Here is a 17,778-nt window from a genome sequence, read left to right on the forward strand (position 1 = left end):
CAAAAATGCAAATAGTTTTCAGAGACCGCTGTGGAGACTGGTAGCTGTAGTCCTCATTTACCCCTCCTCCCTCCATGACCATCCGTTTGAGTGTCTGGCTTCCCGTTACTGTTGTCACGCACCGCTGTGTATCCTGTAGTTTATTTTTCAAAGCTTTGGCATTTCCTGTTCTTTAACGGAGCTCTGATAAAAGAGATTTGTCTCACCATACAGCGATCAAACATCTGCTATCTCCCGTAAGGTTCAATGCAGGAGATACTTTTGCATTTGAACTGCATCGCCACCCGTGGTGATCAGAGCTGGACACGTGAAAGCAGGAAATGTCACTGTAAAGCTCTCGGGATTTCCCTGTTTACCGGCACTCCGCATCCGAGTTCGGATTGCGGACCAGAGCGGTCAGTGGTGCACTGTCCTGCCTAGAATAATAGGCAAGTGTAACAGAGATCCAGTGTATCAGAGAGCACAGGTGCTCCGTGTCAGTATTCACAGGGGTTGCCCCTGCAAGAAGCGCACCCGTTGCTTTCCTCCTCCCTCAACCTTCCTGGGCTACCGTGTCAGTGCCCCTCCCCCGTTTGTGTCATGAAGTATTAAGGAATACCAGAATAAGAAACAGAGACTTGTTAGTGAGAGAAAATGATGTCGGGGGGAGGCACTTGGAGGCAGCCTCCCGGGGCTATGACAGTCCAGGCAGAATGGACTCTATTTTTAGATACCATAAGGGAGGAATTGACTCATTGCCAAGCGAGTCAATCCAAATGTGATTGCAAAAAATTTTTCAGCCCCAAGTTTCAATGATTAAGCTTGTTATTAGCCGTTCTGTCCTATCTACTGCTAGCGGTAGCAATGTTGCCCTCGATGTTGAGCAGTTAGGCGGTTCTCCTGGATGGTGGGCAGGTCCTGCAGAACTGTCTACCACCAGAGAGGGAGAGAGCGGATACTGCTCTTCAGTGCTGTAGCGTCCCGTCTACCAGCAGCATTCAGTACACATAGGGTGACATAGAAAGTAGTCAAGGAATGATTTCTTACCCTTTTTTTCACGTTGTGGAGGGGGGAAAAGAAACTGAGGAGCTGTTCCTGAACCACGCCAGACACTGTGTTTGACCCTACAGACATTGGAGCTCTGCCAATAATGCAAATAATTTCATAGACTGCTGTGGACTGTGGGATAGCTGGAGTCCTCAGTACCCCCTCCCTCCCTTCATGAGCGTCATTTGAGTCTCTGGCTTCCTGTTACGCTTGTCACGCAGCGCTGTGTATCCTGCAGTTTTTTATTCAACGCTTTGGCGTTTCGTGTTCTGTAACGGAGCTGGATACAACAGATTTGTCTCCCCATACAGCGATCAGACCTAGTATCTCCCGTACGGTCCATGCTGGAGCTCTTTTTGGATTTGAGACTGCATCGCCAGCCGTGCTGATGAGAGCTCCACGCTGGACAAGCAGGAAATGTAATTCACAAAAGTTCGCGGGGCTTTCCTGTTTACCTGCACGCTGCATCCGAGTTCAGATTGCTGTCCAGAGCGGTCAGTGCAGCACTCTGGGATGCCGCCCCGAGGCCAATAACGTCGATTTCGTCCACACGAACCCTAATCCGAGTTATCACTATCGATTTTAGCGCTATCCTCCGTTTTGGGAGAGTTCCGAAATCAATCGATTTAAGGAGGCGGTAAAATCGATATTAATGACGACGTCATGTGAACGGATACAGCGTTAAATCGGTATATCGGCCATTAAACCGATTTAAAGTCGCAGTGTAGACCTGGCCTGATTGTCCAGTATAAGGCTTCCTAAGTCAGGGAACCAAAGAGTTAGCTGGGTCTCCCAGAATGACAGGAGGAATCACAGCACCATTAATGTCTGTAGACATGGGAGAAAATTCTCCCTTTTTCAGTGCAGAAAAAAGGGCAGAGGTTTTAAATAGCCTGGTATCATGGATCTTTCCTAACCATCTCACATTACTACAGTATCAGTAAACCGTGCACGAGGATCAGCCAGGGCTTGCTCCATGGAGAAATACCCCTTTCTGTTGACAAATTCTGAGGCTTGGTGTGGGGGGCAAAGAACGTGGGGTGGGCCATGGTGGTTAAAAATGATGATTTAAAAAAAATACAGATTTTTGTATTTATATTGGAATTTTTCTTTTTAAAAATAAATCTGAAATTGTCAACCTATGTTAAGGCCTAAGCTTGTCATAATTTATTAAAATTATTTGAGTAGTGTGTGAGCCCTCCTCAAATTTTAATGACTTAAAGGGTACAGTTATATAGAGAATTAGGGGGGAAATCATCTTTAACTTTTGAAGTCAACTCATGCTTTATAAATACTTCACAATGTAATGTCTGTTATTTTCAATCTTTCAGTGGAGCAAGTGCTGGTATTTGTATTTTTCCAAATGTGTAAATACTTGCAGTTTTTGTTGTGCAGGAAAGCTTTTGCCTTAGTAACTTTTGGATTTAATTTAGCAAGCAGATTCAGAAAGAATATTTTCTTCATTTGGACTAGTTAATTCAGAAACAAGGAGTTTGAAAAAGCTAGAAAGCTTATTTTCTTCTATAAAACTATGAATAAAAAACAGATGGGAGAGGAGCGGATGGGATCTACTAATTTGGAAAACTTGAAGGACATAGGCAAGCTTTTCAAAGTTATTTAGGCACTTAAACATACAAATAGGTGCCTCGTGGTGATTTTCAAAAATGCCTACACCAGTTACGTGCCAGACTCCCATTGACTTCAATCTGTCAATTCACTAACTACGGCTATGACTTCTTCTGTTTAATAAATCTTAGTTTTAAATGCAAAACATGTTTTGATAAACTTCCTTTTTTTGCTTATGTATCCAGCACATTTAAGGAAGCTTTATTTAACTAGTAAAAAAACAATTTTAAAGTCTTCTTTTTATACATTTTTAATTGAATTCTACTTTCCATCCAAATGTAGTTTGACACGGTTTCCAAATTAAAAAAAAAAAGTAATCAATCACTTTCTTGCATAAAGTAAAAATTTAAGACTCTGAATAAATGTATTTTAAGCTATATAACTGCTTAAATAAATGTAAAGTTATAGTGTTACACTCAGTTTGGTACCTTTTTGTTAATGGCTATATTTGGTTGCAAATGAACATATTTTAATGTTTAGTATGAACAGCCAATGAGAACGAATCTTTCTGTAGGAAAATAAGTAAGGTAATATGCCAAACAAAATTAAGATCAATATTTAAGTCCAGGTTTCCTGTTTGTTTAAATCATGATTAAAATATAGTGATTTAAATCACTGTGATTGAAATGGCTCCAATATAACTTGGGAATCCCAACCATGCCATCCATTAATAAACTTCCGTGCATTGTCAAACTTTATGACCCTGGGGTAGCAGCGCACTCTCGGTAGAATGATGACAGTCCTGACAGTTGGATCTAGCAACACCAAACTAGTAAGCTACTGAGCAGCAGCAATTCGGGATGGCGAGCTTCCAGAAGGCGGTGTACGTGTGCTTCTCCATGGAGAAGAGTGTATTGTGTTGTACAACGTACATTCTCATCTGAATGTGCTGTTTATTCCCCTCTCAACTCTTTTCAGCATTCTGTGGCTGTCCCCCATGACTAGATACTATTTCCTTTTTAGCCACGGTTTGCTGAAGGAACAAGCATTGCTATAGAATAAATTTTCTTTCCTGGAATTTTTTGATGGTAGTTGAATTTTTTAAAGTTCATGCCCATGTCTTTAACTTTAAAAATCACTTTCATTGCAGGATGAGCAGTTCCTAGGTTTTGGCTCAGATGAAGAGGTCAAAGTACGAAGTCCCACCAAATCTCCCACAGGTATGTTTGGCTCATAGGGTTGGAAGTTGAGTTACAAATTGTCACTTTGCATGGTTTAGTCATGCCTCTCCCTGTTCATATTGCAATAGCTTATTTTAACGAGAGCTTGCTGGAAAACAATTGTAAGTCTTTTTGTCCTACTCTGAGTGGACCACTTAAAGAACTGCTGTTCCTGAGAGGCTATGCTTCATCTATATCTAGCCAAGGCTCTCCAACTTTAGGATCTGCTCTTTGGCAGGGTCCAGCACTCACAATATAAAGCGCTTCTTAGTGTTTTGTCATAGTATAACAGGAGATGTGTCAAGAATTTTTTAATAGAAATAAGGCTGACCTCCTGATCTTTTGATGTGGATTTGGAGTCCTTCACTTGCTTTTCACTCTCCAGTGAGAGGAGCCTTTTAACACACTGGTCTTTTTTTATTAATGAGAGGAGGTGGTGAGCAATGACAAAGCAAGCAAAAATGGAAACAGACCAACTAAAATTAGACCTGCTTATATTCCTATTTGTTACAAACATTGTATCTTTTCACTTTGTCTTTGGAAATGTAAGAGTTGGAGTCTTATTGAAGATATTAAATGACATTGGGCAGTCTTTATTAAATTAAGTTTCACAAAAAAAACTCTGAATTAAAGTGAACGTGGGTAGCTTTCTCTATTGATCTTTTATTATATGGAGATAGTTCTATCTCATAGAACTGGAAGAGACCTTGAAAGGTCGTCAAGTCCAGTCCCCTGCCTTCACAGCAGCACCAAGTACCATCCCTGACAGATTTTTGCACCAGATCCCTAAATGTCCCCCTCAAGGATTGAACTCACAACCCTGGGTTTAGCAGGCCAATGCTCAAACCTGAAAAATCATGGACTCATGGGACTGGAAGGAACCTTGAGAGGTCGTCTAGTCCAGTCTCCTGCACTCATGGCAGGACTCAGTATTGTCTTAGAAAATGGCAACAATCTGTTTATTCCCAGGAATACCAAGTGAGGATGGTGGGGAGCTCCCAGTTCTGCCTCAAATCCAGTTCTACATGCTGGGTATGAGACAGTGGGTGGAAGTGTCCGGGAAGGAGATGGAGATCCTGTGAAATTTATGCAGATGTCTAATACGCTAGCACTCAACCTATTCCAGCTGATTGTACATCATATTATCTGTCTGGGATTAGTTTTATTGTGGAAAATCTCAACAGCCAATTGATCCTGGTACTAATGATAGTGTTAACCTAATATTGTGGAAACTCCTCTGCAAACTATTGCTACTCAGTTGTATATAGCAGCAGTTGCCCTACAAAAAAAAAAGTTATAACCTTTTTTCCTCCTGTCTCATTACATTACATTTTTTTTGAGAGAATGGCCCTGAAAACATACAATTAGACGCACACACAGTGCTCTTTAAACTATAGTAGTAGTGTCGTCAAGATGTAATTTAAAGAAGTTTACAGTTGCTTTTTCCAAGTACTAGTCTGGCATATGTAGGTTTCAGTTTATTTCTAAAAAAACCTTGAGGACTTTGAGGGAGTGAGCTTCCTCTTTCATTAGGAGGATGTTTTGAAGAATTTTTGATTTTTAGTTTAACAGGAGATGACACTTGGAACCAGAGAAGCCATGAAAATTGGTCAGGTTCAAGTCCATTATGAAGATGACAAATCCTGTGCATGTTTTTTGGCTGAGAGTCCCTTTCTGATGGAATGAAGTAATGGATTCACTGTCGTTCCTTGTACTCCCCATTTCCATGCTACTTTGATACTACGACATGCTTCCTTTTGGAGACCTAGAGACAATTCCATCTTACTTAAAAGCTGTATGTGTTTGTGGAACAACAAAATAAAACCCACATCCAGTTTTTTGATTCAAATTGGCAACTGTTTAGAACTGACTCTATCATGGTCTGTCTATCTGATTTATCATGGAGCAGGGAAGTTTTGTGGGAAAGAGAGACTGAAACTGATGTTAGAACGTGAGACTAACATTTGAAGGGAGACTAACAAATGAATCGTGAGTAAATTTATGCCTTAACTGAAGGTGTGGTGAGGTGTCTTTTGCTAATGATGGTCTAGTTTCATGAGCATGTCCAACCCTGTGGTAGGCTTAAGTAGCCAAAGGGAGAGATGGGTGAACATAACTTGCCAGTGAAGATATGATGCATTTCTCTGAAGTGCTGACACAAAAGTAAGTCTTAATAAGGTAACCCCTCTGACATGCAATCAACACTGCTTAATCTGGGTTTTTAACTCCATTTTGTTTAGATCTGATTTAGTGAGCCAGTGGTACATCTATGATATGAAACTATTCAACATTTGAATTTGTGTGAAACCAAACAAAGATGGAGGGGTTGTGATGAAAATGCAATAGCTTATTATACTTACTTTCAGCGCTGGAGCCCTACGTTCAGATTTTGATTTGGTTGCAAGTGAATGAGTTTGATCATCTAACCTAGACTTGAATGGATAAATGTCCCCATTACATTATTCTGCACAGTTTGGCCCAGACAACAATGTCTGCTAAGGATAGACTTTGTACTGCAATCATGTGAATGTCTGCAGTAGTGGCTGACGTGCGTTGGCAGAGCTGTGTGGGGACCCAGTGTGGACTATAGGTTGAGATTAAGGTGCATTGGCAGAAATGGATAATGAAATCTTGCACAACACCAGTTACGAGTGTAGTCACAAGCACTAAATTTACTACAAAATTAAAACAAAACAAAATCTTGAATTAGTAAAATATCAGTTTTGATTCACGCTTTTCGCAAACGCTATTCTTGTTGTGGTGGCCTTTGTATTAGCAGTGGGGGTGGATGATAAGCAAGAAAAATATATATTTTAAAAATGAACTAGTTTTGAACTTTTTTCATTCTTTGTATATGATGTTTCAAGAAAGTTATCTTGGGAGTTACTGTTCCCTTCAAAGAGTTACTTTTGGTATTTGTTTTTATAAATGTAAAAGTTCTTTTGGTGGAAAGCTATTTGTACTTAAAATATGTTTTGGTAAATAAGCTCTTTATTATAAGGGAAGCGTTTTGTTTGTCTGTGGCGGAAGCCTTTTATATACAGTTCTTATTAATAAGTTGTATTCATAGTGGGTTGGTGGACCAAAATTATGGTAGCTTGTTCTATGCATGTAATGTGATTTATGATGAATAAAGTCAAATGGGACCTGGATAGTGTTGTAACAGCGTACAGAAAAGCCTAACATGCTCTGCACTCTCTGCTTCCCCCTCAGTCAAGTCTAGTCCACGAAAACCTCGTAGGAGACCCAGAAGCAGTCCTGATCGAAGTTCAGCTGCACATTCAGACTCTTCATCAGTGTGTTCCCCCCTAAGCAAATCTGAAACCATGGCCATGGAAAAGGTAAAGAAGAAGGAAATTAAAAGTGGGGAAAAGAGACGAGGAAGACCTCCAGCACTTAGTAGTGTGAGATTCAAGTTATCACAAGTAAAGGACACATCAGATATTCATAAGGGGAGCAAAGAAGCAAAAGAGAATCTGAAGAAGATAAAAAGGGCACCGTCCACTGCATTTCAGCATGCTGCAAAAATCAAGAAGTTACGAACTGGTAAACTCTCCCCACTGAAGTCTAAATTCAAAACTGGGGGGAAACTTCAGATTGGGAGGAAAGCGGTTCAGATTGTGCGCAGAAGAGGAAGGCCACCATCTTCCGAACGTTTAAAGAGTGCCTCACCACTGGTCATTAATTCACAGCTGGAGAAACACCAGAGGGTATGCAAGGAGAAAGATGGCACACCACCACTCACAAAAGAAGAAAAGACTGCTGTCAGACAGAGCCCCCGCAGGATTAAGCCTGTTAGGATTATTCCTTCTACCAAGAGGACAGATGCAACAATTGCTAAGCAACTCTTGCAGAGGGCTAAAAAGGGGGCACAAAAGAAGATTGAGAAAGAAGCAGCTAAACTGCAGGGTAGAAAGGGAAGAACTCAGCTCAAAAACATCCGGCAGTTCATCATGCCAGTTGTGAGCGCTATTTCTTCGCGGATCATTAAAACACCCAAGCGATTCATTGAAGATGAAGACTATGATCCTCCTATTAAAATAGCTCGCCTAGAGTCCACACCAAACAGCAGGTTTAGTGCTACATCCTGTGGGTCCAGTGAAAAATCAAGTGCAGCTTCTCAGCACTCATCTCAGATGTCTTCAGATTCCTCACGATCTAGTAGTCCTAGTGTAGATACATCTACCGACTCTCAGGCGTCTGAGGAGATGCAGGCACTTTCCGAAGAGCGCAGCAATACTCCAGAAGTTCATACCCCTTTGCCTATTTCTCAATCCCCTGAAAATGATAACGGTGATAGAAGAAGCAGGAGGTTTTCAATGTCAGAAAGGAGTTTCGGGCAAAGGGCAGCTAAAAAACTATCAACCTTGCAAAGTGTGTCCCAGCAGCAGTCGTCGTCTTCTCCTCCGCCACCTCTGCTTACTCCTCCCCCACCATTACAGCCTGCTACTGGCATCTCAGACCACACACCGTGGCTTATGCCTCCAACAATACCGTTGGCTTCACCTTTTCTGCCCACCTCTGCTGCACCCATGCAAGAGAAACGGAAATCAATTCTACGAGAACCAACGTTCAGGTGGACCTCTCTGAAGCATTCTAGGTCAGAACCACAGTACTTTTCCTCAGCAAAGTATGCCAAAGAAGGTCTCATCCGTAAACCAGTATTTGATAACTTTAGACCCCCACCACTGACTCCAGAGGATGTTGGCTTTGCATCTGGTTTTTCAACATCTGGTGCTACGGCTCCAGCGCGCTTGTTTTCTGCTCTTCATTCTGGAACAAGATTTGATATGCACAAAAGAAGTCCTCTGCTTCGAGCTCCAAGATTCACTCCAAGTGAGGCCCACTCCAGAATATTTGAATCTGTAACCTTGCCTCCTTCTGTTAGTCGAACCACTGCAGGATCTTCTGTGACAGGCATATCTTCTAGGAAACGAAAGAGAAGAGTGTTTAGCCCGATCCGATCAGAACCGAGATCTCCTTCGCACTCCATGAGGACAAGAAGTGGAAGACTTAGTACCTCTGACCTGACAACTCTCACCCCTCAATCTTCTGTCTCTTCCTCACTAACTAGCATGTCTGTTAGTTCTCTTGCCACTAGTGCCTTAAACTCAACTTTTACATTTTCTTCCCATCCCCTGACCCAGTCTGGGGAATCAGCAGAGAGAAGCCAGAGACCAAGGAAGCAAATCAGCACTCCAGCTGAGCCTTTCTCATCCACTAATCCTACTCCTCTGTTTCCCTGGTTCACACCAAGTCCCCAGACAGAGAGAGGGAGAAATAAAGACAGGGCTACTGAGGAACTGTCCAAAGATAAAGACATCGACAAAAGTATGGAAAAGGACAAGAGCAGAGAGAGAGACCGAGAGAGAGAAAAAGAGAACAAACGTGAATCAAGAAAAGAGAAAAGGAAAAAAGGGTTAGAAATTCAGAGTAGCTCTGCTTTGTTTCCTGTAGGTAGAGTGTCCAAAGAAAAAGTTGTTAATGAAGATGTTGCAGCAGCAGCATCTTCAGCTAAAAAAGCTGCGGGGCGGAAGAAGCCTACAGCAATAGATCCTGTAGCAGATGCTTCCTCTGTGGCTCTTGTAGATATGACAGCTGGCAAAACCAAAATGCCTAAGAAAGGTAGAGGGGGCTTAGAAAAATCAGATCTAGACCTAAGCCCCACTGTTCTGCCCCTGGAGAAAGACAAAGGCCTGCGCCTCTCTGCTCCTTCATCAAGCACTGTTAAACATTCCACTTCCTCCATCAGCTCTATGTTGGCTCAAGCAGACAAACTTCCAATGACTGATAAGAGGGTGGCCAGTCTCCTAAAAAAGGCTAAAGCCCAGTTGTACAAGATTGAAAAGAGCAAATCCCTCAAGCAAGCAGATCAGCCAAAAGCACAGGTATTATTTCTGACTTATTCATGAAAGGGCTTTACGGTGCCTTTTGTTTTGTACTTGTATTGAAAATTGTTAATGTCATTCAGATGCTGAAAGAGAACAAATAACACATTAATTTGAATAACTGTTAGAGCAACAGATGGTAACTAATGTGAAAATGAGAAGCACTGGGCAGAAGTTGAGGGGGAGATAAAGCTGCTGGAGTCAGTTCAGGATGGAGTTGCACACATTTTCTGAGAACAGTGCAGTGCAATTGCTTAGTAGATTTTTCTGGCTAAGTCTGATGGAGATGTTCATCTAGTGTATGTTGAGCTTATAAAGGCAAGGCTTTGGCGAATCATATAGTCATCTCTGGCCCCTTGATTTATGTTTCTGGTACCCCACTTGCTTACAAAGCTGACATCCAAAAATGACAGTGGTCGTGATCTGATTTTTGTTTAAGGTGCGTATTGCCATGATCTCGGTCTCGTGGGATGGAATTGAGATCCCATGGGATTTTGCGTCTAAAGGAATGGGACCTCACAGATCCCTCCTTCTTGGCCCCAGTGTTCTGTCAAATGCTCTCACTGTAGTCCATTTTGGCTACTAAAAAAGTAGACATCATACAGACACATTTTCAGGTAATGGTTCCTATTTTTGGTTTAAACCAGAATTTGGCCTGCTGTCAGCGGTAACATTCAGGAATTGCAGAAAATAGATTTTTTTCAGTAGAAAACCTCCAGAGTTTTTCTCCCTGCCATCAAGTTCTGAACCTCCCACTTGTCTGCTCTATACCTCTCCATGCACTGTTGGACAGTTTCACATTAGGGAAAAATGACTTGTCCCTAAAATTCGGCTTTATGGGAGTACATTTATTCATCGGAAATAGCCGTGAATCTTTGGGGGCAAATCCCAGGGAAAAATGTTAAATTACTCAATTTCTTTTAACAGCAGGGATTAGAGGCTGATTGTGCTGTAATTTCTAGAACCTTATAAGGCGGAATACAACCTTATTTTCATATGTCCCACTGGCTACAAGGCTTTCAAACAGCCTGATTCACTTCCCTGTCAGGGTAACTAGACTGGTAGGATGCTTTAGCATCCTAACTGTCCGTGCCAGCTCTGATGTTATGGTACTGATGCATTTTACATGATTATATAGTATTAAGAAATTCAGGTCCTTGAAGTAAGAAGTTAAAATTGGTTATGGAACTCTAGTAAACATAATAAGCGTTCTGCTTTACTGTTCTTTAAAGTACGTCTTCACTGGGAAGGAGGCTATGAAAACTATAGCTGACTCAAATTCTTATGTGACCTGCAGTTTGAGCATTTGGTTTTAACCACTGCCTTTTTCTTTGTGTGCTTGTTGTATTTTCCAAGTACACTCAGAATGCCTTCTTCAGAAATGCGTATGTTCTTGCACACTTGAAACTTAGGGTCAAGAGAGTGATTCATCAGAGGCTTCAGTGCGAGGACCACGAATAAAACATGTCTGCAGGAGGGCGGCTGTAGCACTAGGCCGTAAGCGGGCGGTGTTTCCTGATGACATGCCTACTCTGAGTGCCTTACCATGGGAAGAACGAGAGAAGATATTGTCTTCCATGGGAAATGATGGTAAATTCAAGATTTTTATCTTGGGGTCTGTAGATTCATACAACATTTTGAGGCTGTTGCCCATTAGTTTAGTTTCTTGTGGGACAATACTTATATGGTTGAATATATATTTCTGTAGAATGGACAACATGCTGCATAAGATTATACAGGAGAAGGTCTGAGTTAAATAGATTTCAGATATTTTGAATAAACTTCCAGTCTAAAAGGTAATTCACTAAGCCATTGACCTCTGTTCATTTGCTATTTCATGACACAAAAATTGTCAGTTTTTCTCATCTGAAGTCTTAACAAAAAAACACTCAACTTGTATGACTCTGTGGATGACCTTACACTTTTGATGGGATGGATGATTTCTGAGTAAACTTGAGACTTCTGAAATGGTGTTGGTGGCCGCTGAATTCACAGATAAGTCTGTGAATTTTTTTGGCAGATAAGTCATCAATAGCTGGCTCAGAAGAGGCTGAACCCCTTGCTCCACCTATCAAACCAATTAAGCCAGTTACCAGAAACAAGGCACCCCAAGAGCCTCCGGTGAAGAAAGGTCGGCGCTCACGGCGCTGTGGGCAGTGCCCAGGCTGCCAGGTTCCAGAGGACTGTGGTATCTGTACTAACTGTCTAGACAAACCGAAGTTTGGTGGGCGCAACATAAAGAAACAGTGCTGCAAGTAAGTGTATATTTGACAAGCTGTTTAGCTAACCCGTGCGTTGAGAGAGGAAACCCTGGGATTATAGGTGGAGACTTTCTCATTCGCTGCTTAGAAGCAGAGTTGATAGAAGGGATTCCCTTCAAAGCCTGTTCAGTCTTGGCTGGTGTTGGGTAGAGGTAGGTAAAGAACAAAGGAAAATAAAATTGCTGGGGTATTTTTGCTCTGAGTTGTGGACACCCCTTCTTTTCTACTGCTCCCTCAGCCCTACTCCACTCCCCCAAAAAACTTGAGAAGGTTGTAAGGTATGTGATATAGCACAATGCACTGATACTTTATAGGTCATTTAATAATTGCCAGGCAAGATCGAAAATTATTTTCTCAGATAATATGTAAAGAAATGGATTTCTTGCAGCATATTATGTTTATCCAGTGTGTATTTAACATGCAGTGAAGGAAACTCCGGACATTGGCTGAAAATACCACTTTTTTTCTTGATCCATTTTATCAGTTTTTCTAAACATTTTTGTGTACAAACATCCCTGCATTTGGAATGTACCTTCCTCCTCTCTACAGTAACTGACTTGTTTTACCAGCCTGGATAATCAGTTTGAGAAGGCAGCAAGTGAAGTGGCATAAATAAAGATTGTTGTGATATGAAGGCTATTTATAAAGTATAGCTGTGAGAATAGCTGCATAGCATGCATCTGTGTGAAAACAGTTTGCAGAGTACAAATCTGTAAGTAGTTTGTCTCGAAGCAGCTTTGCCCTGGCCCTGGACAAGGTTTCAAAACCTGGGGTTCTGCTGCAAGAGCTAAAGGAGAAACAAACGCTAATTCAGTAGACAACAGATATTGTAATCTTAATTTTACATGAAATCTAGGAATTTAAGTTATGGCAAGATAACAACTTGATGACCTTGTCTCATCCCACTCTATATAAATGAAGGGGCTGTTCCCATGTGTGAAAGATTCCTTTCTTATAAACCAAGTCCAAATGGTGTCCCCCCCCCCCCCGCCGCCCCCAATTAGCATTAATCAAAATTCAGAGAATTAGCAGTTGTTGGATTTGACATTGTTTTCCAGACCTTTTAAATGTATCAAATGCCTTTCAAATCCTAGTATATGAGAAAGGGAACTGATAGAGATATCACCATGCTGCTGACAGGGCTACTCCATTTCTTGTGGCACTATTCACATACCTTTGCATTGGATGATTGTAGTAATTATGAGCCAAAAGTAAACTCTAGGATTTCTCAGCCTTAACACTTTTGAAGAAAAAATGAATGGTTCAGAAATGGTAATGGGAATATTGATTGGTGAAAAGGCTTTTTCAGCAGAAAACCCTGCTGAAGGGTGCTGCTGTCGTATATCAGTTTCTGATTGTTCCAACTTATCCCTTTCATCTCAGGATGAGGAAATGCCAGAATCTGCAATGGATGCCTTCAAAAGCTTATCTCCAGAAGCAAGCTAAAGGTATGCAGTGTGTATAATGGACCATCTTTTTGAGAAGTGGATACTAAATTCATATCTGAAGCTTTTGTGGCGGCATAGAGCAATAGAGCCAAAGACGACAATGCAGGGAGCATGATCCTGTTCCTGTTGAAGTCAAATAAGAGTTTTACCCTTGACTTGCAATAGGAACAGAAGCAGGGCCACAGCTTCTGGAATCATGGTGCTATATAGCATTTTCATTCTCCAAATCTCTAGATTGCCTTCCTTTTTGTGATTTTGGCTGCTATATAGAAACTTTGATACGTTTTCCCTCCACTACATTTTTAACTCTCTGCATGCTAAACACTGAACTCTTGAAAGTATGTGTCTTGGCCACTGTGAGCTTCTCAAGCTAAGTTGCTGAACTCTTTGAACTTGCTGTGCAAAATTTCCTTTTTTTCCCTACTGTTAAGGTAAGAAGGATCCATGTCATGCTACAGAAAGATTGGTCCTTAAGAATACAGAACCAATGTATTAGAACAGTGGTTGTAGCATCAGAAATTGAACATGTCAGTTTGACTGCCTATGTGCATTCCTTTTAGAGCACCAAGCCACTTTTTATGCCTAGGAACTGCAGTCTGAGAGTTCTGAGAACAGACTATGTTTTGTTCTTTGTTTGTATACAATTGTAAAATGAGATGGGTGGCTTGAAATCACATAATTGCATCTGAATTTATTTTATTTGTGCCTTTTCTTCGTAGGAACGTAGCTGCCATATTGGGTCAGTATCTGGGCAGGATACTGCCCAGTACCCTGTCTCTGAGAGTGGCCCATACCAGCGCTTCAGGGGAGGGTACAGAACAGGGCAATTATGTAGTGATCCATTCCTGTCTTCTGTCAGTCAGAGGTTTAGGGGTCAGCCTGAGTGTGGATTTGCATCCATGACCATCTTGGCTAATAGTCATTGATGAACCTACTCTACGTGCACTTTATCCAGTTCTTTTTTGAATCTAGTCATGCTTTTGGCCATCACAACATCCCATGGCAATAAACTATGTGAAAAAGTACTTCCTCTTCTTTGTATTAAACCTGCTGCCTATTAATTTCTTTAGGTGACCTCTGTTTTTTGTATTTTAGGAAAGGGTGTAAAAACACCTCTCCTCATTCTTTTTGTTCCATTAATAATTTTAGAGACCTCTATTAGATCCCTCCACCCTTTTAATCATCTCTCTTCCAAGCTGAACAGCTCTAATCATTTTAGTCTCTCCTCATATGGAAGCTGTTACATACCTTTGATCATCTTTGTTGCTCTTCTCTGAACCTTTCCCAATCCCCTGTGTCTTTCTTTTAGATCAAGTGACCAGAACTGGACACTGTTTGAAATGTGGGCATGCCATGGATTTATATATTGTCATTCTAATATTTTCTCTTACTTTGTATTCCTGTCCTAATAGTTCCTAACATAGTGTTAGCCTTTTTGATTGCTGCTGTACATTGAGCTGTTTTCAAAGAACTATTCACAATAACTCCAAGAACTGTCATGGCTTGTAACAGCTAATTTAGAACTCATCATTGTGTATGTATATTTGGGATTATTTTTTCCAATGTGCATTACTTTGCACTTATCAGTGTTTAATTTCATTTGCCAATTTTCTTACCCAGTTTTGTGAGATCCCTCTGTAATTCCTCACAATCAGCTTTGGACTTAACAATCATGAATAATTATTTAGTGCCTGCACATTTTGTCAAATCACCATTCACCCTCTTTTCCAGACCATTAATGAATATGTTAAACATGACAGGTCCCAGTACGAATTCTTCAGGGACCCTGCTGTTCACTTCTCTCCATTGTGAAAACTGATAGGAAGTAAATTATCTCTGTTTCATAGTTGTGAAAAAGAAAGAGAAGAAATCCAAGACCAATGAAAAGAAAGAGAGCCATTCTGGGAAGAACCAAGTGGATTCTGGACAGAAGCCAGCTCCTCAGACTGTTTTAGCAAAAGAAGATAATGCCTTGAAGAAGAGCAGTGAACCTGCCCGAAAGCCAAGTGAGGAGAAGAATGAAGAGGGAAATACCTCTGTCCCAGTGTTGGAATCCAAACAGGTCACTGCTTCTGGTGCCAGAAAAACTGGCAAACAGGCACCGCAGCCATTGCAAGTTCCCCTTTGTCAGCTGCCTAGCTCAGGACCACTGAAAAAAGAAGTACCTAAAACCATCCCTAGTGAGCCCAAGAAAAAACAGACACCCCAACCAGAATTAGGTAAATGAACAAATGTAATGAAAATAATCAGTCACTTGTTAAAAACAAACTAAAAACTAGATTATTATGTAACAACTGAGAGTGTTGAATATTAAACATCATTGACCAGTATAAAACTGGAAAATATTTTATATACTGGCGGTATCACTCTAAAATGTTTTGGGAGATGTTTGTTATTTAAATTGGATTTCTTTATATTAAACTTAATATGTGTGTTTGGGAAGGTATAAGGATGTCTTTTCTGTATGTTTGAGTTTTCCATTCAAACCCTGGTAACCTTAAAACAGAGTTTTATAGTGTTTAGTTAAAGTTTTGTTATTCTCAATAGTTGCACATCATAGTAGAGTGAAAGTACTAAACAAAGAAGAGAATCCCTACCTGAAAAAGTGTAGTCTAACAGATAGGGACTGTTACTATATGGGCAGTTTTGGGGCAGTGTGTCAGTGTTGTATGTGTTATGCTCTGGGGAATCAAGTGGGTTTTCAGGAGTGTTTTGTGGGGAGTGCATGGTTGCTGTGTTGTTTAGGAAGCTACTTAAAGCATAAATGGTGGTGTTTAGTCACTAAAAGAGATAAGGGAGCAGTTGGGAGTAAAGATCGGGCAGATCCGGGAGCAAGGCCTAAAATATCTTCTCAAGTGCGTTATTTCTCTCCTGTTTTCTGGAAGTGGTTATTCATTCTAAGATCTAAACATGTGATTTTTTTTTTTTTCCTTCCCTAGGCATAGAGCAAAGCAAACAGAAGAAAGCTACTCCCCGTCCAAGTTTCCCTGTGAAACAGAAACCAAAAGAAAAGGTGAGGTTGTTGGCTTTTTTGTTTGTTTGTTTGTTTTAACTACGTATTCAGCAAATTACAGGAATTTCAAAATTAGTTTCTATTGTCAAATACCAGTGTACAACCCTAACTCACCTTGTTGTGGGCTTTTCATGATTAGGTAAAGTTATGACTGTGAAGAGCATTTTTAGAATTAAACCCAATCAGAATTAAATTCAGTGTCTTGCCCCTGGAATGTCAATCTAAAATAGACTTGAGTTTGATTTCTATCATGTTTCCAGATCCTTTTAGACACTTTAAAAGGAAGAAGTTTCCATTACTTGTCCCAAGGGCAGAGTCTGTAGTTTCTTACCCCTCTAGACAAGCCTTACAGGTGTAAAAGGCTGCTCCTACCTCCATTGTATCAAGTCCTCAAATGACAGAATGTGCATTTAAGACATAATTGATGCATGTCAACCTTTTTTACTAAAAAATCTAAGTAACTGCAAAAACAAGTTCCATTTTAACTAACAAAATATGAACAATTTTAATTTAAAAAACAAATGTGATGTTTCCTTTGAAAAAGAAACGGAACTATTTTTTTATTTCCATTTTTTAAAAATGGACAATTTGTATAGTCATTGATTACCCACAGAGATGCTGCAACATAGTAAGCTAAATACCAGATTTGTCTTGGATGACAATGTTGTGATTTTAGAATGCAATACAACAAGCATAATTCTGTGCATAAAGTGCTCTAAAAAGGGTTTGCAAAACTGATCTTCTGCTTCCACTTTCTGTAAGAACCTTAGTTCTCAGATGCACTCAGCTTCTTTGTATAAGAATTATCAAAGATTTGTTTACTGTGGTCAATCTTTTCGTAAAATAGCTATTTGGGTTTGGAATAAATGCAAATGTCTTTTCTTTATTCTTTAGGAAAAACCTCCTCCAATCAACAAGCCAGAGAACAGCACGCTGAATTTGCTCAGTACTCTGTCAAATGGAAGCAGTTCCAAGCAAAAGGCACCTACAGATGGAGTCCACAGGATCAGAGTGGACTTCAAGGTAAGGGGTCAAATATCTTGGAAATATTCTGTGTAATTGGCTGTACAATAAACTTTTGGAGCGATTTTTTTCCCTCAGGAATGCTATTCTTGACTTTTTAAGTAAGTGATCTAATGTGGTATGCTCTGTTCTAAGATGGTATCAATAGGAACCTCGGTATCTCTCTGAAAAGTCTTTCTGCTGTTGGAAGTTCTTCCGTCTTTATTATAGAATCATAGAATCAATATCATATTACAATATCAGTGATACAATGTATCATATTACAATATCAGTGTTGGATTAAGAGACTATTAGAACTTTAAACAGTAATTCTCAATATGAGAGCGAGAACGG

The 17,778-nt window shown here is 40.5% G+C and overlaps 1 protein-coding gene across 4 annotated transcripts in view; it reads left to right on the forward strand.

The window, feature by feature from the left end:
• The first annotated feature begins 3,692 nt into the window (after positions 1-3,692).
• The window catches only part of KMT2A (lysine methyltransferase 2A), a 58,467-nt gene continuing 44,381 nt past the window's right edge, over positions 3,693-17,778 (forward strand). For 3 of the 4 annotated variants that reach the window (XM_032777133.2, XM_032777134.2, XM_032777135.2), the window contains exons 1-8: positions 3,694-3,812; positions 7,026-9,700; positions 11,113-11,290; positions 11,721-11,955; positions 13,345-13,409; positions 15,257-15,628; positions 16,349-16,422; positions 17,317-17,445. In XM_032777133.2, coding sequence (XP_032633024.2) covers positions 7,139-9,700; positions 11,113-11,290; positions 11,721-11,955; positions 13,345-13,409; positions 15,257-15,628; positions 16,349-16,422; positions 17,317-17,445 — 3,615 coding nt within the window. In that variant the 5' untranslated portion in view covers positions 3,694-3,812; positions 7,026-7,138. Of the gene's footprint in view, positions 3,813-7,025; positions 9,701-11,112; positions 11,291-11,720; positions 11,956-13,344; positions 13,410-15,256; positions 15,629-16,348; positions 16,423-17,316; positions 17,446-17,778 lie in introns of all 4 variants that reach the window. The other variant, XM_032777136.2, reaches the window with a different exon arrangement.

This window comes from Chelonoidis abingdonii, chromosome 18, assembly GCF_003597395.2.
Source record: "Chelonoidis abingdonii isolate Lonesome George chromosome 18, CheloAbing_2.0, whole genome shotgun sequence".
Taxonomy (NCBI): domain Eukaryota; kingdom Metazoa; phylum Chordata; order Testudines; family Testudinidae; genus Chelonoidis; species Chelonoidis abingdonii.